The 24196-nt window shown below is 45.5% G+C and overlaps 1 protein-coding gene across 3 annotated transcripts in view; it reads right to left on the bottom strand.

Annotated features, from left to right (window-relative positions):
- DAGLA (diacylglycerol lipase alpha) overlaps positions 1-24196 on the bottom strand; it is a 153824-nt gene that overhangs the window by 51394 nt on the left and 78234 nt on the right. For all 3 annotated transcript variants that reach the window (XR_011024755.1, XM_068260428.1, XM_068260429.1), the window contains exons 3-6: positions 8933-9144; positions 8739-8840; positions 4636-4774; positions 2213-2300 (exon numbers count right to left, since the gene is read on the bottom strand). Coding sequence is in view for 2 of the 3 variants with exons in the window: in XM_068260428.1 (XP_068116529.1) it covers positions 2213-2300; positions 4636-4774; positions 8739-8840; positions 8933-9144 (541 nt within the window). In the remaining variant the exon portion in view is untranslated. The remainder of the gene's footprint in view (positions 1-2212; positions 2301-4635; positions 4775-8738; positions 8841-8932; positions 9145-24196) is intronic.

The following is a 24196-nucleotide window of genomic DNA, read 5'->3' on the forward strand; positions in this document are numbered from 1 at the left end:
CCCCCCCCGCCACTCTCCTATACAATACTGGCAGCCGGCAGGGACATGCATGTCCCCCCAGAGTCGTTCGTCACGGCAGGGAATCCTGCCGTTCGTTCTTGCAGAGCGGGTGCTGGCAGAAGCAATGTCTGCAGCCTCCCCGCTCTGCTTTCCCTGCTGCGAAGAACGACTCTGGGGGGACACGCATGTCCCCGCCGGCTGCCAGGATTGTATAGGAGAGAGGCAGGGGAAGGAGAGAGAGCCGAAGCCGGCGGCTTCATCTGTTACATTGCCGCCGGCTTAATTTAATTAAATTAACTCACTTTTGATAATACATTTGGCCTTTTGTTACGTGCCTATTAATGTAATTAGCGCACCTACCGGATGCGCCCGGCTAACAGAAAAGTACCGAAATTTCCTTAGTCGTATTGTCTTCAGTGATTCGAAAGGATCTGAGTGTCTATAGGAGTGATGTGTTATGGGAACCCACAGTTGTTGACTTACAGCTGGATTAACGAAAATACCTTCTGTTTTAGGAAGGTAAATTATACTCTGCACTGTTTTGTATAATGTCTTCTATGCTGTTGTGTCGCCATCTCAGGTTCCAGATGGAAAGTGAAAGAAATGTTATTAACCATTTCAAACTTTAAAAAAAGGGGATTGTTTGAAGTTATACAAGAATGTGGGAGGAGTTTGGATAAGCAGAGACCGCCGTTCAGTCTAGCCCAGGCTTTCTCAATCAGGTTCCCTGGAACCCCAGGGTTCCTTGAGTACTCTGCAGGGGTTCCTTGGCATTTTCCCCCATCGTGGGGGAAGTATAATAGAGCACATTATAATAGGTAGTACTGTAACAAGAAGCACTAAATTGGGGCATCAGGAGACGGTATAATGAGTGGCAGTGTAATGGGGGTAGTGAAATAAACAACCACACAGACTTTTAAAGACCATGTCTCCTCCAAAATAAATGCAGGGGTTCCTCGAGATCAAAACATTGTTTGCAGTGGCTCCTTGAGATCCAAAAGTTATGCAGGTTTCCTCCATGGTAGAAAGGTTGAGAAAGGCTGTTCTAGCCAATCATCATCTGAACTTAGCAAAGGAAGGCAGCATTGCAAAACATGCCATCCAAGTAATGAAAAAGTAGAATGCAAAAACATTGGCACCAGTCTAGTTCAGGGGACTCTGCAGTAAACCTCATAGGGGACAGTTCTCCAATCACAGCACTGTCTACAGCACAAAGCCTTGTGAATGGCTCAATAGAGCGGGCATAGTTTACTACAACCTATCTGAAACCTAGCAGCTCGAGAGGGTGCTGTCTACCTAATCATATTAGCAGTATTTCCCAATGAGGTTTCCTGCTGGGTCCCCTAAAATAAAACTAGTGGCAACACTTTTCATGTGCAATGAACAAACCTGCATGCATTGTAATAAATTATATATTCTACAGTGTATGTAACACATATTTGAACTAGGGCTTAAAAAACATCTAACCTTTGGGTGGGAGACTACACACTTCCTTCCAAGATGAATGCTGGGATGACTTACAATAACGGAGTCTGCAAACAGCTCCACCCAGGGCTTCTCCACAGCTCTGACAGAGGAATCTGGCATTTTTAAATAAATGATGAGATAAGGACACAGCATGCAAAGGCTGGTATACGGTTTGTTGCATATTATGCAAATTACATAATATTTGAATATTATGTCACTTCCTGGGGGTGGGCATATAAAACCTGTTTGGACTGTGGGTGGTACACCTGAAGAAGGGCTCCGCCTGAAACATGTAGGGTGTGCCCACTAAGCTCCAAGCATACAGCCTTTGAGTGCTGTGTCCTTATTTCATCGCTGTCCATTGGATTACAGTTCCTTTCCCAAAGGTGTGAAGTTTGGATTTACTTTTTTAAATAAACCACTATTAAAAAAAATAAATCTGAAATGGGGTTTTCATTCAGGATAGGAGAATGTCTATTGGCTATATTCTACTAAATATTATTATTTAGTTAGCAATCAAAATAGTGCCTTATATAAAAAATACATAATGGGATTATTTGCTTAAGTTCGCATACCTTTCGCACACTGTATAAATCAACATCTATCTATCTATCTATCTATCTATCTATCTATCTATCTATCTACTGTGACATGGGAGAAGTAGGACCTCAGATCACCGTGAGAATATATACAGAGGCAGAGCTTAGCCATTTCAAGTGACAGTATTGGTGCTCTGTAAGCTTACAGACTGAGAGTCCTTAGTGCGAGTGCAGCACAGGAAGACTTTCAGACGACGAGTCCAGCTGCTGGCTTGGCCTTCTTCCAGACGGTGCCTATGAGAAAAGTAAGGATTAATCAGGCAGGCATAGCAAAGAATGAGCTTCACTGTACTTAACACAAAGGAACTGTAAATCTATAGCGAGCAGTGAAACATTAACTACTGAACTCCAGGCTAACAGCAAAACACAGTGTGTGTCACATATTATACCTTCCAAAGATCTGTTATGTCCAGCCAGTACTGTGAGAACATGAGAGAGTCTGGCTAGACAGTGGAAAAAAAAAAACTCTCCTCCTCTTCATTCTTAGGAACTACAAATATGTCTGGTCCTACCAACTGGAGTATGAAAAGCTGCATCATACTGATGAGGTCATAACTGTGTGTCTATAAAGAGTCTAACAGCGCTTATCGATGTGTGGTAAATCAGGTAAACGATCTTCCAAATCTCAATCATTTACCAGTTATACCTCTCTGCATCTTTACATATTAGACAAGAATTCAGTTGAATCTGTTGTCCGTTTATTAAGATCATGGCTGCAGTCACCAGCTTTCTACTGCTCAATGAAATACAAAGCTATGGCAAACTTTCATTGTGCGCTGTCGCTGCCCACACACCCCACATGCAGCATTTTCGATCTATACATGATTAATAATTTGATAGTAATATTGATGCCATAGATTTTCCTTAGATTCAGTGTTTATTGTATGTACTTGAGCCGACACTCTCCAAACTTTTACCTCAAAAATATGTAGGAATTGTAGTGGTCTTGTGGTGGAGAATACAGTTGGCTTGGAGGTGGTAGAAGGGACATAAGCAGTGAAAACTGCTAGAGTGGAGCAGTATGTGTAAGTGATCTCTGAGAGCGTCATAGCAATGAGACTGATAAGCTGCAGAGGAATGTTGACAGCGTGGACCAGTAAACCATTGAGCAACAGAAGCACCACCACACTGCATATGCTGGAGGGGACATGGAGGTCTCCCACAAAGTCCTCTCTGGGGGGTGGGAATTAACACGGCCACCGCAAGGTACCAGCAGCACCCTGCACATGGCTATTGGGACACCGCGGTCACCGCACACCTCCATTGTTTTGCGGGGTTTTGTGCTCATATTGCGGTGGGAGGTGCACACACGGGGTCACTATAAGCTTAGAACTTGAGTATAAGCCAAGACCCCCACTTTTGGGCCACTTTTTTGGTCTCAAAAACTTGGCTTATACTAAAAACAGTAAATTAAAACTGATGTATAATCTATTGAAACAAGTAGAGTTTGGGTACCTTAAAGGAAACATCCGAGCTTTATAAAAAAAAAAAAACACGATCTACTTACCTGGGGCTTCCTCCAGCTCCTGGCAGCCTATATGTCCCTTGCCGCAGCTTCCCTCCCAGCCGGTGGCCCAGGTTCCTCTCCACTGGAGATGCCGCATCTTCTGCGCCTAGGAGTGCGTGGCCACGCTGCTCGCAACTGCGACAGTCTCTGCAACAGAGGGGACCCCTGACCACCGGCTGGGAGGAGAGCTGTGGTGAGGGACAGATAGTCTGCCAGGAGCTGGAGGAAGCCCCAGATAAGTAGATCTTGTTTTTTTCTTTTTAGCTCGAACTGACCAATGCTGCCACCTCCATGTAGTATGAAGGCCAACAGATTCTGAATACTATGAGCAGACTGTGTAAGTAAGAACTGATACTACAAGGAAATTGTAAAATTGTCCAATCATTGGCCAATCAAAATTGGATGCATGTATGCACTGTCTGGACGTATTGTGCTTTCTCTTCTTTTCGCAGACATTGAGCCATTAAACAAGGGTATACCATAATGCTAATCTACAAGCAGGTTTAGGTATTAGAGACTAGCAAATACAACTCTGACAAAATAATTTTCAACAATTTACGGAAAAAACTTAAGTTGTCATTTAAGACTTTTACTGCCGCCTGTATAACACAATTTGAGAACTTCACTTCCTTCCTGTTATCAGTGATGCCAAAGGAAGTGAGAGGAAACTGTCCCTACAAGGAAACTAGCAGGAATAAAAGCAAGACAGAAGCTTCTAACATTCTTTGCTCTGTCCAGACCTAAAAAAATGAAGTTTTGGTTGGGATTTTCAATCAACATTTTATATACAGACTAGTTAAAAGGCCCACCCATTAAAAAATGGGTGCTAGGCCTCGCCTAACCGTGTATGGCCTCGAATCGCACACAAGGCCGCAACTGCTGCTGTCCGAACACTAGCATGCACAGTGGCCACCCATCCTCCTTCGCTGTCTGAAGTTCGCCCGCAGTTCGTTACAGGGACAAAAGGGGGATGCAGCGACAGGTATTTCATTATATAGGATGAAAGATATATTACATTTGCCTGGAGGTCACCATTCAGGATGGACCTCAAGCTTTTCTTACCGCAAGTTGTAAGTGCGTAAATTCCTCTGTCTTCTCTTTGTTGCTCGTAGCTTTACAAATGTTCTTCCAGTTGGATCAAAGACACAGAGAACCGTGATGCAGACACTGAGTATGACCACCCAGTTACACACCACCATCCCTGCATGAAAAACCAAACACATCCTCAGCAACAGGGAACACAAGGATTTTACTAAAGATGCCAAAAGCATATAATACAAGAAAATATAGAAACCTATTATAAAGACACATGCTCATAGGGAGAGTGCTTGTCCATTTGTAAAATCTATTTAAAGTGGACTTGAACTCTTGCACAGGACAGAAGGATAACCTGGAGAAATGCACCCTATATGTATTTAGAGAGTTTAGCCTGTCTAATTACCCCTCATCTGTGACTAATCAGAACTGTAATATGATCTCTCGGCTGTCAGCCCCGGCAGAGCAGTTAATTTGTAAACACAGGTATTCATTGAATCGGGGACTTAGATTTATGAATGGGAATTGCGGTCCCATTCATTAACTTCCCTGCAAAGCGGCGGTAACGACAGTACGCGCGCAAGGATGAACGGGAGCGAGCACCGGCTGCACGCCGCTGCAGACTTGCATTCACGGCCCTGGTGCATCCTGTGAACTTTGCAGGGCCGTGAATGTACTGCACGGCGTGCATCATGTAGTTAATTGCAGGATTTGTATCAGCTGTAAAAAAGAAACACGTTTCTTTAAGGGCCCTTTCACACTAGAGCGGTGCAGCATTTTTACCGCACCCCACCGACGGGCAATGAAAGTCTATAGAGACTTTCATACTTCTGCATTATGGTGTGGCACGAGTGAAATTTTCACTGCATCCCCATTGCAGGTCCAGAACTACTGTACGTTACTGCGCGGCTTCTGCGTCGACCTGGAAGGCGTGTTAGTCTATGACGACAAATTAATTTTTAAAAGATTACCAATGCAACCTTGCGGCGCGCAGAAGCATATTATTTTAACAATACACTTCCATGCACTTCCGCATACCCCAAAGCAGAAAGTGACCGCAAGCGCGTCACTTCCTGCTTGACCCAATGCCAGATGGGGAATCGGTATTCCCGAAGGCCTGTTTTTTGGCGATGCGGTGCTGCTGTCGCACCGCCAGTTTGCAGTGTGAAACTGGCCTAAAGGTCATTATGCTGTTGCTTATCTTTTAGAGCAGCTTTAATTGGACTGTATTCAATAAACGTCATCATTTTTGTAAATGTGTAATCCAAAGGTAACATAACCATCAGAAAAATGCCCTGGTGAGAACAGCACAGGTTACGTGTGACTTTCCATGTTGAGGGCAGCCATACTGGAGCTTTAGGCTGCATACACACTTAGAAGAAAGGCAGAGACCCTTGTTCTGCAAGCTATTGGCTGAAATCTAGCAAGCTTACAGGCCTCTCACAAACTTCTGTAGCCATTCAGGACACCGGATCAAGTACATTGAGGACTGAGTGCACTGTGTTCACACTTACCCTGCCTGCAAGAAGCTGCTCACTCCATCATCCCTCCTTCCTGCTCCATTAAACAGGACACATTTGTTGGCTAAAGATGAGAAGCGTATCTGTGCAGCGCAAGTACACTGCAATGTCTATGGCTTTTAAAGGGAACCCGAGGCGAGAGTGACATGATGGCTGCTATATTTATTTCCTTTTAAAAAAAGTTAGCTTCAAAGGAAATAAATATGACAGCCTCCACATCACTTTCACCTCAAGTTGACTTTAGGGCCCCTTTCACACTGGCACGGTGCGGCAACCGCAGACTAATGAGACCCTATGTGGGAGTTCATACTTCATACATTGCAGTACACTGCGCCATAAGTGCAGAACTATTTACCGCGTGGAACCCGCAGCAACCTGCGACGATCTGTATCAGCCCGGAAGTCATATTAGTCTATGGCTACGCAGGATTTTTAAATAAGTTGGTGTCGCAGCATTGCGGTGCCCAAGTGCGGAAGTGTATTTTTACATCCGCATACCCAAAGCAGGAAGTGACCGAAGTGCGCGTCACTTCCTGCTTGGCTGGTGGCCAGACAGGGAACACCGTGTACTAGCACCCCCCAGATGACACACTACTCTGCCAAAGACTCTGCAGAGGTCCCGGGGAGCAAAAGTTAAGATGGGGGGGGGGGGGCACCTTGGGGGCTCCTACAGGCTCTGGGGTGATTGCCCCCTTTGCCTCTATGATAGCGCTGGCCCTGCCCATGCAGCTGAGTGCTGTGGCATTCTCTGTATCGGAGATACAGAGTGCCACTAAAGCACCACAACACTTGACTGCAAGGGGGAGGGGCTAACCATAGAAAGTCATGGCACAGGGAATCTCCGAGAGTCAGTTATACTGAGAGCACAGCTGAAGTCAGTATAACTTTTTACAAGAACGCCATGCACATGATGAGTATTTTAGACTATAATCTCTTTAAAGTTGTGTTGAGCATGTGCACTGCAGTTAATTTCCCGATCTCTGTGGAGATGCCCCAGTAGACATGTAAGACTCTAAACTGTAGTTGCTAAATATTTGCACTACCATTCCTCCCAAGGGGTTTCCCTGAGATGTCCCTGATTACATTGCATTATAAAATACATTTTACTTTGTCAATTGGGGAATCCAGTTCTCTGCTGTAAAGGTTGTGCGCAGATTTTTTTTCCCATGTTTTATAATCTACCCTAAAAGGTGATTAACTATCTCAGAAATATTGTCATTTGATTTTAAAATATAAAATCATAGTTCAGGCAAATATAAAGCATAGAAGAGTCAATGTTTCTGTTGTCCAATGTCTGTTCTAGGTTACACAACAGGCTATCTGGACATAAGTGGGTTTTTCCTAATGAGCCAGAGCCCAGTTCTGCCTAAAAGTGTGGAGCAGGAGGAAAACCCAGCCCAATTCCTGACCTGTAAGGCCGGCCTACCGCCTGCATACAGTGTCTCTTCCTACAGTATATAGCATCATTTGAATGATGAGCAGGAGACCTGTGATCCTGTAACCAGATTGAGAATTTTCCAAAATAGGTAAAAGGCTAGTTTATAATAGCTGAAATGTATTACAGTACATACGGCACCTCTTAGGGTACATTAAAGTGGACTTCCTTTGTAAATTCTGAAGTGAGAAAAAGCCAACATTAAACTATGACTGTACCCTCCCTTTTCTTTACCAAATGCAGCAATGGGTGGACTACTTCATTAACGTAATCCTGAGATGAAAGGAATCTCAGGTTCTGTACTTACCTTCGCCGGGAGTGTTCTGTGCCTGTGCAGCGCAGGTGCATAACGTTTCCAGTCACGGGAGCGCGATAGGAGTGCACATGTGCAACGAAGCACGGCTTGGCTAGGCTACCGGGCCGTATTGCGTGGGGACAGGAGCCACCCGAGAAGAAAGCGAGGGATCAGAGCAGCCTCAAGGGAGCTTAAGGAAGCCCCAGGTAAGTATGGTATCTGAGATGTCTCATCTCAGGTACACTTTAAGCAGCAGGGAAGCACTGTGGCAGTTCTGATTGGCCTGATACTCTACTCTGAGATAGGCTGGCTTAGCGTCACAGGTACACAGGTAGAAGCAGAGTACCTTTCAGGCCACAGTGAGGCTCCTCCCACCCACAGATCACACAATGGGCTTGATTCACAAAGCAGTGATAACCCAGTTAAAGACTTAAGGCGTGATAACCATTTTTATCATGCCTAAACTCAGTTTAGGCATGATAAGTTTAGGCATGATAAGTTTAGATCGCTCGCAAAGTCCCGCACGCAAAGCAGCGCCATTAAACTCTATGCAAAGTGCACCAGACTTTGCTAGCGCAAAACTTTTGATCAGTTGTGCACTGCGGTGCTAACACTGTTGGTGCTTAAATTTATCACGCCTAAAAACGTATCACACCTAAACTTATCATGCCTAAACTTATCATGCCCAAACTTATCACACCTAAACTTATCACACCTAAACTTATCATGCCTAAACTTATCATGCCTAAACAGAGTTTAGGCGTGATAAAGGGCTTTTCACTAGCGTGCTAACTGTTAGCACCGCTTTGTAATTCAGGCCCAATCTCTTACCATTCTTTGCAATTTCCACTTAAAAAGAAAGTAAAGAGGGTTTCACTTACCAAGTGTAACATTTTTTGCTGTGATGTCATTGCAGGATGTGTAATACTGAGCAAGCCAGACAATGCCAACGATTGCGTAAATAAACTCAATCACCAGAATTGCTACAAGGAAAAAAAGTAGAATAAATAGAGGAACTTCTTTACTTTCCTTATGACTGATTAATGAAAAACATTTAAGGTTAGCTGTGACTTACCAAGCCGCACGTATAACACATACTGCATGGAGTCCCGGGGCTCGGTGTACAGGATCCCTCCTCTCATGCTCAGCCAGATGATGGCCACCTCTGCAATCATGCAGCTGAGCAGGATGCCCAGATATCCTCGCCCGTGATCCACCAGATTCAGAGAACATGTTTCATGGGGGTTATAGGTCAGACCAAAGAGAACCACGGAAAGGATCACAAACCTGCAAGAGAAGAAAAAAAGAATATACATTAAATCACTGTATTTATCAGAACTACCATCAAAACTCAACCACTTGAAGTCTGTATGGTATGTTCTCCTCTAGCACCGTTTTATTTTACATCGGCAGAATTAGGCAGTTGCAGTGGTAGAAAAAGTGCCAAAAAAACATTTAAAGAATAGTAAAATAGGTAGGAGGAGGCACCCCAAACAATTGTGAACAGCTGGAGAGCAATGTGAAGTAAGCAATCTTACTTTGGTACAAGGATAGTGAGAAATATTTAATTTATTGGACGCTTTAAGGATGGCTCATTTTGAAGTCCTTACTTGCTTCTTCAGGTAAAAAAATACAGCGTCTCACAAGGCGCTCCGAGTCTGAGGCACTTGAGTTACAGACACTGTATTTTTTGACCTGAAGAAGTGGGTAAGGCCTGCCTGCAAAATGCGTCATGCTTTAAAGAGTCTGACGCCTCTTAAAATTCCTCTTTTTATTTAACAATCCCCTTCTACACTATAACCCCATCTAAAAAGCTGCTATCCCGCGGCAGAATGCTGTGTTAAACCCCCCAAATACCCTGGGCAATGTTGGAGCGTTTCCTAGTAGAGGCAGAGCTTTGGGCTGTAGCTCTGTCTCTACTCCCGTCAATCGGCGCTGATCGCCGCCTCTCCCCGCCCCTCTCAGTCTTCCTTTACTGGGAGGGGTGGGGGAGAGGCGGCGATTAGCACTGATTGACGCAAATAGAGGCAGAGCTACAACTCAAAGCTCTGCCTCCCCGGGCAGCAAAATCCATGACCTGGAAAGTCGTGGATTTTTGCCCTGGTGTTTGGGGGGGGGTTAAACTCTGCGTTCTGCAGCGGGATAGCAGCGTTTTAGATGGGGTGATAGTGTAGAAGGGGATAAAAAGATGAATTTTAAGAGGCTTCAGAGTCTCTTTAAGTGTCCAATAAATGGAATATTTCTCACTCTCCTTCCTCTACCAAGAGAAGACTATTTATTTCACACCATTGCCAATTGTCTGGGGTGCTGCATCCCACCTATTTTAGTTTGTTCCGCCTAGTTTGGGGCCTCCCCTGTGCAATTAGTTCCAGGGGGCGTTTTTGCTTCTCTGGAGTACGACCCACCATACTGCGAGGAACAGGACTGTGGAGTCGGTACAAAAATAATCCAACTCCAACTAAGACTCCTCAGTTTATGAAACCACTGACTCCAACTCCGAGTACCCCAAATTGCTCCAACTCCCCGACTTCAACTTCTTAGTCTAATACTTACCAGGGCTGTGGAGTTGGTACAAAAAGCATCTGACTTCGACTCCTCAGTTTATGAAACCACCGACTCCGACTCCAGGTACCCAAAATTGCTCCGATTCCTCGACTCAAACTCCACAGCCCTGGTGAGGAAGATTCCTGTATATCTGTGTGGAGACTGAATTCTACACACGCCTGTTACTGTGGTTGCCTTTCAGCAACTCAGTCTTGTACACAGCATTTCTTGTACCAGTTATCTAGTGTTCTGGAATACTGCACTATATTGGTGCTCCTGGTTTTTCTGTCTTTTTTCTGCTTTGGTTCCTGGAGTTCATCCTTTGAATATAATTCACCAGATACACCTATCATTGAAAGAATAGTGCTTTCTACAAAATTATTAAACAAAGCTCCAAGATATATAGGTGGAACTGCATCTGTAAGTGGAATTGACTGCGACGCAGAGATTATATTGTGAGCTTGATGGAGGATGCATAATAAAATAATAAATAATAAACACAACGTAATACAATAGTAAGTAAAACAATAACAAATGTTGCATAATGTGTAATCAATATATAAAAACAGAAAATGAATATGTTAAACATAAGGTGTATCACAATACCAACTAGTATAGGCAGGAGGTTTTCAGTTTTCTCCAATGTTGCGATCGTGTTCTAGAAATGCGTGTGGAACTAATATTTGGCATAATTTAAGCAATAACTTCCCGTGGGAAGAAATGAAAATGGCTATATTTGTATTCTACATTCGTAACTCAGACCCAAATGACATACATACCATAGAAATGAATGATGAGACCAACCACTCAATAATTCAGTTATGTCTGCTAATGTTGATCACATCTCATCTCAGAAGGTTCAGAAAAGCCCTACAATGTCCTGTGGTGCAGCTGTAAACTGCAGACAAAATCTCTTAAAGAGAACCTGAACTGAAAATAAAAAGTCAAAATAACCATACACAGGTCAATCTTCCCTCCTGGGTAGTCTACTCCTCAATCTCTTTCTCCGCTCCTGTGTCCTGTTTGTCCACTGTGATCAATGGAATTCTCCGTCCTCCAATTTAAAAATGGTCATTACCCCATAACAGCTTCCTGGTCAGCACACTGTTAAACTGTAATGTCACCCACTTGAGTCATAGGGAAACATTCAGTTGTAACTGACAGCTGCTGCTATATAACTGACAGCAACTGGTATATTTCAGTTCTGACAAAATATTGTCAGAACTGGAAGGGATCACTGTAAGAACAAAATGGTGAGCTTCTGAGAGGAACTGATGGTGAGGTTAGTATGTAATATTCATTTCCAGCTACGTCACGTGTTATTTTTAAATAATTTTACTCGCTTCAGGTTCCCTTTAAGTATCAAAGCTTAATTAATCCATGCAAAGTACTAAATCTAAATTTGTACACAAACTGGACATTGATCGTTTGAAGAATCTGATGAGCAATCAATCAACCAGAATAAAGGGTTACTGCACACGGTGTACAACTAAAGCTTGGAACACATCATGCAATTTTCACTAAGAGCAAGAGATCACATCGATATTCAGATCCGACAGTGATCAGCTATAGAAGAAAGCTAGCGTACACATGTATGCCATTTTATTCAAATTGGATATCAATCGGAAAAGAAACAATAAAGGACATACACATGGAACAATAGCCAGTATTTTGATCAATATTTTCCAGCATGTCCCATCTGCTTCTGATTGAGAAAGAGATCGATTTTGAGCTTAAGATCAGGCACTGGCAATCAGTAGAAATTGAAGTGAAAACTGCATGATGAGCACCAAGTCTTCCTTATTGCACACAATGCATCACTCATCACATAACAGAACAAATAAGTAATCAGAACCATAATAGTGTGTGTGTTGTGTGGTGTGTGTGTGTGGTGTGTGTGTGTGTGTGGTGTGTGTGTGTGTGTGTGATGTGTGTGATGTGTGTGTGTGTGTGATGTGTGTGTGATGTGTGTGTGATGTGTGTGTGTTGTGTGTGTGATGTGTGTGTGATGTGTGTGATGTGTGTGGTGTGTGTGTGTGTGTGTGTGTGTGTGTGTGTGTGTGTGTGTGTGTGTGTGTGTGTGTGTGTGTGTGTGTGTGTGTGTGTGTGTGTGTGTGTGTGTGTGTTTGTGTGTGTGTGTGGTGTGTGTGTGGTGTGTGTGTGGTGTGTGTGGTGTGTGTGTGTGGTGTGTGTGTGTGTGTAGTAGAAGGTGTCAAAGGTCCGCTGAGTACATACAAATATTTCAGCGCTACATATATACATAATAGTAAAATAAACATAATAGAAGTCATGTGTTTGTTACATATGCAGGCTGTGCGTGCTGGAAAGCAGTGCACCATATGGCTTTATTGTGTCCATCCATAAATCCAAATCTGTATGTTAAGGGGAACCGAGCTGAAAGTAATATGGAGGATTCCATATTTATTTCCTTTTAAACAATACCAGTTGCCTGGCAGTCCTCCTGATCCTGTGTATCTAATATTTTTTAGCCATAGACCCTAAACAAGCACATGCAGGTCAGGTACTCTGACTCAGCTGACCCAGGTTTTACTGAATTAGCCATATGCTTGATCCAGGGTTTTGACTCATACACTCCGTGTACCAGAAGATCAACAGGGCAGCCAAGCAACTGGCATTGTTTACAAAAAAATAAATACGGCAGCCTACATATTACCCACAACTCGGGGCTCCCTTTAACCCTAACCGTGAAATTTAAAAAATACAATCAATAAATACAATCAATAAATCCGATGAAGATTATTAACTTTAGTCAGTCTGTCTTTGTCTTACTGCACAGACTGATGTAAAGATAGCCATGGGGACATAGTACTTATCTCGATATGAATCAGCAGAACGATATAGGAAGTGCAAGGATGTACTATGTAAATTCCACAACAAAAACTGCATAAACTTTACAAAAACTCCAATTACATATTCACTTTTGTCCTGGATGACCTCCTACAGCTCATCCAACTCCTTTTGTTCAGCCAGATGCACACATACTACAGTATAAGGCTTATGCTGGGAATACACCATACGTTTTTTTTTCAGCAGATAGATGGTTCGAAAGATAATTTCCGACATTTCCAATCATTTTTCTGATCGATTTCTCATAGAAGTGAATGGAAATTGATAAGATAAAAAAATGGATTGTAAAAGCGGTCAGAAATAAGATCGGACAGTAAATCGACTGAAAAATCTCATTGTGTATTCTCAGCATTACAGTTACACAACACAGTTTGTACGCACCCTTGTGAATGAAACTAGAGTGTGCTAGGGTCAAAATACAATATTAACCACATCAAGAAGCAGAAACCCCGGAACAAGCACCACTCAATACTATCACTAATATCATATAAGAGATCTTTGACAATGATCTACCAAAGGGTACACGTACAAAGGGTATAGCACCAAAAAGATTAAAACATATTTAAAACATTCCATAAAACATCTCCATGCAAAATATATCTGCAGCAATCAATATTCATCACTGATGGGATGTAAATCGATGTTATGGGATGTAAAAATTACGTTTAGCATTCAATGGGCCTGATCCAATTCACTTTTTCTTCTATGTTTTCTCCTAGGTGATAACTAACATCTTATCAATAAAATGCATTTTAAGCCACCAGCAAAAAAAAAAAAAAAAATCAAAAATAATTTTGACAGAACTTTTTCACTTACTATTTGGTACTTTTTCAATTGCATTGTGTTATTTTAAACAGAAAATGCTAATTATCCCCTAGGAGAAAAAGTGAATTAGATTGGGCCCAGTGTATAAAGTGCACAAAAATGGCTAACTACCTAATTTGCACCTTCTATATACTTGTATTCTTGGAAAATTATGAAATGGCAACTTACCGTATTTATGCTGTCAATATTCGGAAGTTTGCGTTGCATTTACCGGAACAGATCTAACTGGTCTGTTATGGACTGACAAGTGTGTTTTGTGTTGCAGTGTGAACCAAGCCTTGGGGATGGAAGTACTCAATAGCTGTCACCTGTGTTAAAACAGCTGGTATATTTCTGCAGCTCAATATTAAAATGGATTTCCATTTATCCAAGTTGCCAGACAGGGAATGCCGTGTACCAATGCAGTGTTCCCTGAAGCCCTGTTTTTGGTGGTGCGATACGCAATGCATCGCATCACTAACGTCAATATACAGTGTGAAACCATCCTAAAACCTCCTTTTACAAATACCCATTATGTAGCACAGCTCGTTTTCTTACACAGTGGGATATCATCCACATACACTTGTAGTTTGAGGTAGTTGGCTTTAGGGTAAGCATGTACTTTCACACGACCTCAAAAGTCCCAGTTATCCAGAATTCAGGCAAGCGGAAGTCTCAACTAACCAGCATGCCTGAGGGGGATAACAGGGACAGTACTTTGGGGTGTTTGCAGAGCACTGTAGGGTCAAAACTAATTACTGCTCCCTCCGGCTTTCCGGAAAGCCGCCAGGAGCTACAGGAAGTGTAGAAGCACCCAGAGGCCTGCAAAGCAGTTCAGGGGCAAACCCAGGATTTTCAAGGGGCGGGGGGGGCGGGATTCCTGAAAGGTCTCCCTCAGCTGGGTACACATAATGCAATTTCTCATCCAACCGACCAACAACGTAATTGATCAGGAGCAGTTTGGATACAGATAATAATGAGGACAGCAGACATTGGTAATGAACGGGAAAGTGAAGCATTCACCCAGCAGGGCACAGGGCTGGGCTCATACCTGACTTTTTAAAGTTCCCCAGAGCTGCTCCATGCTCTGTACACACGCTGCTGCTCCATGCTCTGTACACACGCTGCTGCTACATCCAAAGTCAACTGTAGCTGGGAAAGAAAGGAGGCGGTGCTGTGAGCTGCAGGATACCTGCAGATAGTATGGTGTATCAACTTGTGCCTGTCCCCAGACACATCAACGGCCCTGGTCTGAGGCGGGATTCTGGGCAGCTGTAAGGTTTGTGCTTTGTCTGAAGGCTGCTCAAGCAACCTGCAAGCACACAAATCCAGCATCAGGCAATCCCAGCTGGAATCAGGAAATTTGGGTGCCTGCAGCTAATGGACTCTTTGGGCGCACTATAGGTGCTAATGCAAAATATTGGCTATTGGGCGCACCATAGGTGCTAATGCAAAATATTGGCTATTGGGCGCAAAAAGCAGAAATTTGGGCACCACCTTTATTAGCCTGTCAAACCAAAATTTTTCATTTTGAGAATTAATTTTTTGAAAATTACGGTATTGTCTTGAAATTCATTTTGACAATTGTAAATTATTGTTTTACTTTTTTTTGTCACTTTGAAATTCGTATTGAGAATTATAATTTCGTAAATTGTCATTTTGAAATGTATTGTCTGAGAATTGTATTGCTTTTTGTATTTATGTTATTTGCAGCGTAGAAAGGGGATTATAGGATTAGGCATCAGGAAGGGAGGTTTTAGGGTTAGGCACCACCAGTGGGGTCTTAGGGTTAGGAACCACGGGGGGTGGGGGGGGGTCTTAAGGTCAGGCACCACCAGGGGTGTCCTAGGGTTAGGCGCCACGAGGTGAGGTCTAAGGGTTAGCCACCACTAGGGTGGTCTTTGGGTTAGGCACCACCGGGGGGGGGGGGTCTAATAAAACATTTACCAATGTTTTATAATCCTGATTACGGTTGTAAATATTTTTTCATTTTCATTTTTTATAAAGGATATTTTGCAATTTCAGCTCTACCCTGTGCCCTTTTTAATACCATCATTTTAACATATTTATTATTCTATCTCAGATAAAGAAATGATCACAAAAAGACAATATCTAAAAATTTCAGGTATACCTCATGCCCTTTATTCCTGGAAAATCATTTAAAAATAGTTCACTGTCCTGCCCTGTGCAGTAAGGGCTGGGACCCAAAAGGTGCACTTTGGCAAAGCGTTAGGCCAGTGGATGCCTATGGGGGTGGGCCCACTAGCAGTGCTGCGATAGTGGAGTGATCACAAAACAATTGTGAAGCGATCCCAGAGCAAGCGCATCAGTGGCTACAGTAGTCAAATCGCTATCACTGCAGGAGATTTTGGCACTTCTATGATTTTAAAAAGTGTGGGCGCTTTGTGAAACCTGTAATAACACCTGTAGTAAGTCCCAGCTCTAAATCCCCCCTGCAACAAGGTACGAATTCCTGAAGAGTCTCATAGCACTGCCACTAAGGCTGCAAACAAGAGCAGCTCAATTTTGGAATTTCCTAGATGGCTGTGGGTTGAAATACAAGAATGATTTTTAATAACATTAAACTGCAGAAACATTTGTGCACCATAGATCTGTATTTACAAATTTATTTTTTTCTATGTGAGAAAATTAGAACTACGGTACTTTTTAAGCCACAAGAACCAAATGTACTGAGCAGGAAAAAAACAATGTGTTTCGTAAGACTTTTGCTTATCTGCTTATGCTTAGGGAAATTTTCAGTTTGCTAAAACTGAACCTTCCTGAGAGGAGCAATATGAGATCCAGCAGGCAAACTTTGTACCACAGTTCATTACGGTCTCCTCTGTATGTATATACATTGATGTATGTACTTTACCATCCAGTGTATATAACTATGGGACAAGGGTCACACAGCTGCTTACAAGTGGAAAAGGAAAGAGGTGGAGCCTCCTCTATGTTGCTGTAGGTATGTGTCTGGATGGAAGATTGAGATCACCAATTGCTGTAAAAGTAAGCCAGGTACTCCAGCATGTGATAGTAAATAACTGTGAACTAGCAGTGGGCTGAAAGTACAGTTGTGGCAAAAATGATTAGCCCCTCTTATGAAATTAGACAACACTCTTGATTTATCCATGAAAATGACCATGAACAACAAGTGTTGTTACTTTGGCTACAAATACACTATAAAAAAAACAATGTCCACTAAGTTTAAAAAGATTCAGAGATGAGCAATACCCCTGCATTTATACTTACCTGGGGTTCCTCTAGCCCCACGCGGTCCTCTCCGGCGACTCTGTTCAGTAGACATTGCCCCCGGTGTTCTGGCTAGCCGCGGTCTTCTGAGGATGCGCAGCCTGGCCGCATTCTATTATTATTTATTGTATTTATAAAGGGCCAACATATTACACAACACACCATGCAATTTTCCATTAGATCAGAGTTGAATCGATAATTTTCAACAGGTCTAATCTGATCAATTTTGTACAGAAGTGATTTGAAATAAGCAAAAAATATTCTGTTGTATTGTTGCATGGCCAGTATTTCATTCAATTAGGTCTTAACGTCATTAAAGATCATATCACAATCAACAAATGCTCAATCAACTTCAGGGTATATTATTGATTGAATTACTTGAAAACTAGAAAACAAAAAGAATCCTGAGTGGCAGGAGGTGCAAGGAGAGGTGTGGAACATGAAGGGGCCCCACTGGAGCCCAGTGGTGAGTGGCAGGAGGTGCAGGGAGAGGTAAGGAACATAAAGGGGCCCCACTGGAGCCCAGTGGTGAGCGGCAGGAGGTGCAGGGAGAGGTAAGGAACATAAAGGGGCCACACTGGAGCCCAGTAGTGAGTGGAAGGAGGTGCAGGGAGAGATGTGGAATGCAAAGGGCCACACTGGAGCCATGTGGTGAGTGGCAGGAGGTGCAGAGAGGGGTGTGGAACATGAAGGGGCTACACTGGAGAAAGGCAGGAAGTGCAGGGAGAGGTGTGGTACACGAAGAGGCCACACTGGAGCCCAGTGGTGAGAGCAGCAGGAGGTACAGGGGGTGCAGGGAGAGGTGAGGAAAATGAAGGGGCCACACTGGAGCCCAGTGGTGAGTGGCAAGAGGTGCAGGGAGAGGTGTGGAACATGAAGAGGCCACACAGGAGCCCTGTGGTGTGCGGCAGGAGATGCAGGGAGAGGTGAGGAAAATAAGGGGGCAACACTGGAGCCCTGTGGTGACTGGCAGGAGGTGCAGGGAGAGGTGAGGAACATGAAGGGGCCACACTGGAGCCCAGTGGGGAGTGGCAGGAGGTACAGGAAAACGTGAGGAACATGAAGGGGCCCCACTGGAGCCCAGTGGTGAGTAGCAGGAGGTGCAGGGAAAGGTGAGGAACATGAAGGGGTCACACTGGAACCCAGTGGTGAGCGGCAGGAGGTGCAGGGAGAGGTGAGGAACATAAAGGGGCCACATGGGAGCCCAGTAGTGAGTGGAAGGAGGTGCAGGGAGAGATGTGGAACACAAAGGGCCACACTGGAGCCATGTGGTGAGTGGCAGGATGTGCAGGGAGGGGTGTGGTACACGAAGGGGCCACACTGGAGTCCAGTGGTGAGAGCAGCAGGAGGTACAGGGAAAGGTGTAGTACATGAGACGGCCACACTGGAGCCCAGTAGTGAGTGGCAGGAGGTGCAGGGAATGGTGTGGAACATGAAGGGGCCACACTAGAGAGTGGCAGGAGGTGCAAGGAGTGTTGTGGTACATGAAGCGGCCCACTGGAGCCCTGTAGTGAATGGCAGGAGGTGCAGGTAAAGGTGTGGTACATAAAGGGGCCACACTGGAGCCCTGTAGTGAAAGGCAGGGGGTACAGGGAAAGGGGTAATACATGAAGAGGACACACTGGAGCCCAGTGGTGAGTGGCAGGAGGTGTAGGGAGAGATGTGAAACATGAAGGGGCCACACTGGAGAGAGGCAGGAGGTGCAAGGAGAGGTGTGGAACATGAAGGGGCCACACTGAAGCCCAGTGGTGAAAGGCAGGAGGTGTAGGGAGAGGTGTGGAACATGAAGGAGTCACACTGGAGCTCAGTGGCGAGTAGCAGGAGGTACAGGGAGAGGTGTGGAACATGAAGGGGTCACACTGGAGCCCTGTGGTGAGCGGCAGGATGTGCAGGGAGAGGTGAGGAACATAAAGGGGCCACACTGGAGCCCTGCGGTGACTGGCAGGAGGTGCAGGGAGAGATGTGAAACATGAAGGGGCCACACTGGAGAGTGGCAGGAGGTGCAAGGAGAGTTGTGGAACATGAAGGGGCCACACTGAAGCCCAGTGGTGAAAGGCAGGAGGTGAAGGGAGAGGTGTGGAACATGAGGGAGCCGCACTGGAGCTCAGTGGCGAGTAGCAGGAGGTACACGGAGATGTGTGGAACATGAAGAGGCCACACTGGAGCTCAGTGGCGAGTGGCAGGATGTGCAGGGAGAGGTGAGGACCATGAAAGGGTCACACTGGAGCCCTGTGGTGAGCGGCAGGATGTGCAAGGAGAGGTGAGGAACATAAAGGGGCCACACTGGAGCCCTGTGGTGACTGGCAGGAGGTGCAGGGAGAGGTGAGGAACATAAAGGGGCCACACTGGAGCCCTGTGGTGACTGGCAGGAGGTGCAGAGAGAGATGTGGAACACAAAGTGCCACACTGGAGCCATGTGGTGAGTGGCAGGATGTGCAGGGAGGGGTGTGGAACATGAAGGGGCTACACTGGAGAGAGGCAGGAGGTGCAGGGAGAGGTGTGGTACACGAAGGGGCCACACTGGTGCCCAGCAGTGAGTGGCAGGAGGTGCAGGGAGAGGTGTAGTACACGAAGGGCCACACTGGAGCCCAGTGGTGAGGTGCAGGGAGAGGTGTGGAACATGAAGGAGTCGCACTGGAACTCAGTGGCGAGTAGCAGGAGGTACAGGGAGAGGTATGAAACATGAAGGGGGCCACACTGGAGCTCAGTGGTGAATGACAGGAGGTGCAGGGAGAGGTGTGGAACATGAAGGGGCCCACTGGAGCCCTGTAGTGAGTGGCAGGAGGTGCAGGTAGAGGTGTGGTACATAAAGGGGCCACACTGGAGCCCTGTAGTAAGTGGCAGGGGGTACAGGGAAAGGTTTAATACAAGAAGGGGCCACACTGGAGCCCAGTGGTGAGAGTGGCAGGAGGTACAGGGAGATGTGAAACATGAAAGGGCCCACTGGAGCCCTGTAGTGAGTGGCAGGAGGTGCAGGTAGAGGTGTGGTACATAAAGGGGCCACACTGGAGCCCTGTAGTGAGTGGCAGGGGGTACAGGGAAAGGTGTGATACATAAAGAGGACACACTGGAGCCCAGTGGTGAGTGGCAGGAGGTGTAGGGAGAGATGTGGAACACAAAGGGCCACACTGTGGAACATGAAGGAGTCGCACTGGAGCTCAGTGGCGAGTAGCAGGAGGTACAGGGAGAGTTGTGGAACATGAAGGGGCCACACTGGAGCTCAGTGGTGAAAGGCAGGAGGTGAAGGGAGAGGTGTGGAACATGAGGGAGCCGCACTGGAGCTCAGTTGCTAGTGGCAGGAGGTACACAGAGATGTGTGGAACATAAAGAGGCCACACTGGAGCTCAGTGGCAAGAGGCAGGAGGTACACAGAGATGTGTGGAACATGAAGGAGCCGCACTGGAGTTCAGTGGCATTGCATATTGCAGGAGGTGCAAGGAGAGTTGTGGTACATGAAAGGGCCCACTGGAGCCCTGTAGTGAGTGGCAGGAGGTGCAGGTAGAGGTGTGGTACATAAAGGGGCCACACTGGAGCCCTGTAGTGAAAGGCAGGGGGTACAGGGAAAGGTGTGATACATGAAGAGGACACACTGGAGCCCAGTGGTGAGTGGCAGGAGGTGTAGGGAGAGATGTGAAACATGAAGGGGCCACACTGGAGAGTGGCAGGAGGTGCAAGGAGAGGTGTGGAACATGAAGGAGCCACACTGGAGCTCAGTGGTGAAAGGCAGGAGGTGCAGGGAGAGGTGTGGAACATGAAGGAGTCACACTGGAGCTCAGTGGCGAGTAGAAGGAGGTACAGGGAGAGGTGTGGAACATGAAGGGGCCACACTGGAGCTCAGTGGCGAGTGGCAGGAGGTACACAGAGATGTGTGGAACATGAAGAGGCCACACTGATGCTCAGTGGCGAGTGGCAGGAGGTACACGGATATGTGTGGTACATGAAGAGGCCACACTGGAGCTCAGTGGCGAGTAGAAGGAGGTGCAGGGAGAGGTGTGGAACATGAAAGGGCCACACTGGAGCTCAGTTGCTAGTGGCAGGAGGTACACGGAGATGTGTGGAACATGAAGGGGCCACACTGGAGCCCAGTGGCGAGTGGCAGGAGGTACAGGAAGATGTGTGGTACATGAAGAGGCCACACTGGAGCTCAGTGGCGAGTGGCAGGAGGTACACAGAGATGTGTGGTACATGAAGAGGCCACACTGATGCTCAGTGGCGAGTGGCAGGAGGTACACGGATATGTGTGGTACATGAAGAGGCCACACTGGAGCTCAGTGGCGAGTAGCAGGAGGTACACGGAGATGTGTGGAACATGAAGAGGCCACACTGGAGCTTAGTGGCGAGTGGCAGGAGGTACACAGAGATGTGTGGAACATGAAGAGGCCACACTGATGCTCAGTGGAGAGTGGCAGGAGGTACATGGATATGTGTGGTACATGAAGAGGCCACACTGGAGCTCAGGGGCGAGTGGCAGGAGGTACAGGAAGATGTGTGGAACATGAAGAGGCCACACTGGAGCTTAGTGGCGAGTGGCAGGAGGTACAGGAAGATGTGTGAAACATGAAGAGGCCACACTGGAGCTCAGTGGCGAGTGGCAGGAGGTACAGGAAGATGTGTGGAATATGAAGGGGCCACACTGGAGCTCAGTGACGAGTGGCAGGAGGTACAGGAAGATGTGTGGAACATGAAGAGGCCACACTGAGGCTTAGTGGCGAGTGGCAGGAGGTACAGTCGGGGGTAACTCAGTAAGCCAACCGTAATACACTAAACTATTTCTGGAGCTGGGCTATAAAATTAACATTACAATGAAAATACAAACTGCCTGATAAACTAACACATCCAATGGTATTTCAGTGTATTAAATTGCACCATGTTATGTTTTATTTTTAAATATTGACAATGTCATTTGAAACATTTTTACATTTTGATAGTCAGGCCTTAGTGGCAGAATTTTACACAATACCAAGAGAAGCTGTGGGGTTTGCAGCCCCTTTCCTCCCCTTATCAGAGCTGGAGGAACTGTGATTACATACTTCCCAAGTTATTTGGGAACGTAGCTGCTGTGCAGGATGTTATAAAACAAGTACAGCCATTGTGACCCTCACAATTCAGGAGGGTACAAAGTCTGGCTGGCTGCACTTTGCTATACAGAAGTCAGTCTTGGCCGCTCCTGTGGAGAGGGGCTATGAGAAAAGGCAGAACTGCTTATGTTAACTTCTGAGTGCTGCTCACAGGACCAAGCTCTATATGTTATCAGAATCAAAGCATACAAGAAATTGCATATGCGAGGAGGGAGGAAAGAGCTTCAGACCAGTGAAGCGCAATAATACGTGATTAAATGAGAATGTGACCGGAAGTGTGATGAAACCATGATGATGGGGAGTCAGGAGATTTGATGGTGTGACTGGAAATGTGACTGGTAGTATAGCGGGAGTATGGCTAGAGGTATGATGAAAGCAAGGTGAATATGTGATTAGAGGTGTGATGAAGGTGTGACTGGAGGTGTGATGAAGGTGTGACTGGAGATGTGATGAAGGTGCGCCTGGAGGCATGATGAAGGTGCGCCTGGAGGCGTGAAGAAGGTGCACCTGGAGGCATGATGAAGGTGTGACTGGAGGCGTGATGAAGGTGCGCCTGGAGGCATGATGAAAGTAAGATGAAGGTGTGACTGGTGGTATAATAGGAGCATGGCTGGAGGCATGATGAAGGTGTAACAGTGGTGGGGTCTTTTGCCCAAATATGTCTGCACTGAAAAGCATCCTCCTTTCTCACCTCAGAAATTTGGGAAGTGGGACTCTGGCATTCATATAAATAAACAGGTGATCAGTCAGCACAAATGTGATTAAGTCCTAATGATATCCCAACATTTTATGAGCAAACCCAATGGGAATTATACAGAATAGGAATATGTAGACCAGAAATGGAAAACAATTAAAAGAAAAAGAGAGAGAGAGAGAGAGAGAGAGAGAGAGAGAGAGAGAGAGAGAGAGAGAGAGAGAGAGAGAGAGAGAGAGAGAGAGAGACCATAGAGTGGGGGAGGATCTGATAATTATTTCATGAGACTTCAGCATATCCAAACACTAATAGTAAACAGATGGCAGCTGGCGGATGCAACCATAAAAACCTTGAAATGATATACATTGTAAAATTCTGTAAAATATTTATATTTGCCAAATGAATGAAAACAAATGGCGATGAATGGCTAGCCTGCGTCATCCCTTCCTAAGATGTCAAATCCGGTGAGGAATTTTCAGTGACAGGAAAATTGGACATCTGTACACATTACAAATGTGCAGTTTGTTTACATGTAGGAATCTTATCTAGTACTGCAGTATATGTATTTTTGAACATACAATGTGTACCAAGTCATTGCTGCTTCAAAAGCCACAGTGGCAAAACAAAACAAAGTCATTGGGAACAGAAATAATAAAAAAAAAAAAATCCGGATATTACCTAAGGAGAGGGAAGGCTCTGGGTCCTATAAAAAAGCCTTCCCTCTCCTCTCCTGGTCCCTGTTACAGCGCAGGATTCCCCGTAGCAGTATTTGACCAATTTGGTCAAATACTGCTGCTATCTTTACCGCCGAAGGAAGGCTTTGAAGTCTTTGGGAGCCCAAGTGCTCCCGAAGATGGGCCGCTCCATACGGCGCACGCGCAAGTGCTCTCACAGATGCGTAGTATGGAGCTGCCTGTCTTCATGAGGACTCGGCTTCTGAAGTACCCCGCGGCGGGGGATTCAAACAAAGGAGCTGCCGCCGCAACAATGGCACCAGGAGAGAAGTGCAGAGAAGTGCTTCAGTGTAAGCTGGCTGTACAGGTAAGTGCTTCAGTGTAATGTGGTTGTGCAGAGAAGCGCTTCAGTGTCAGGCGGCTGT

This window comes from Hyperolius riggenbachi, chromosome 11 (assembly GCF_040937935.1).
Source record: "Hyperolius riggenbachi isolate aHypRig1 chromosome 11, aHypRig1.pri, whole genome shotgun sequence".
Lineage (NCBI taxonomy): Eukaryota > Metazoa > Chordata > Amphibia > Anura > Hyperoliidae > Hyperolius > Hyperolius riggenbachi.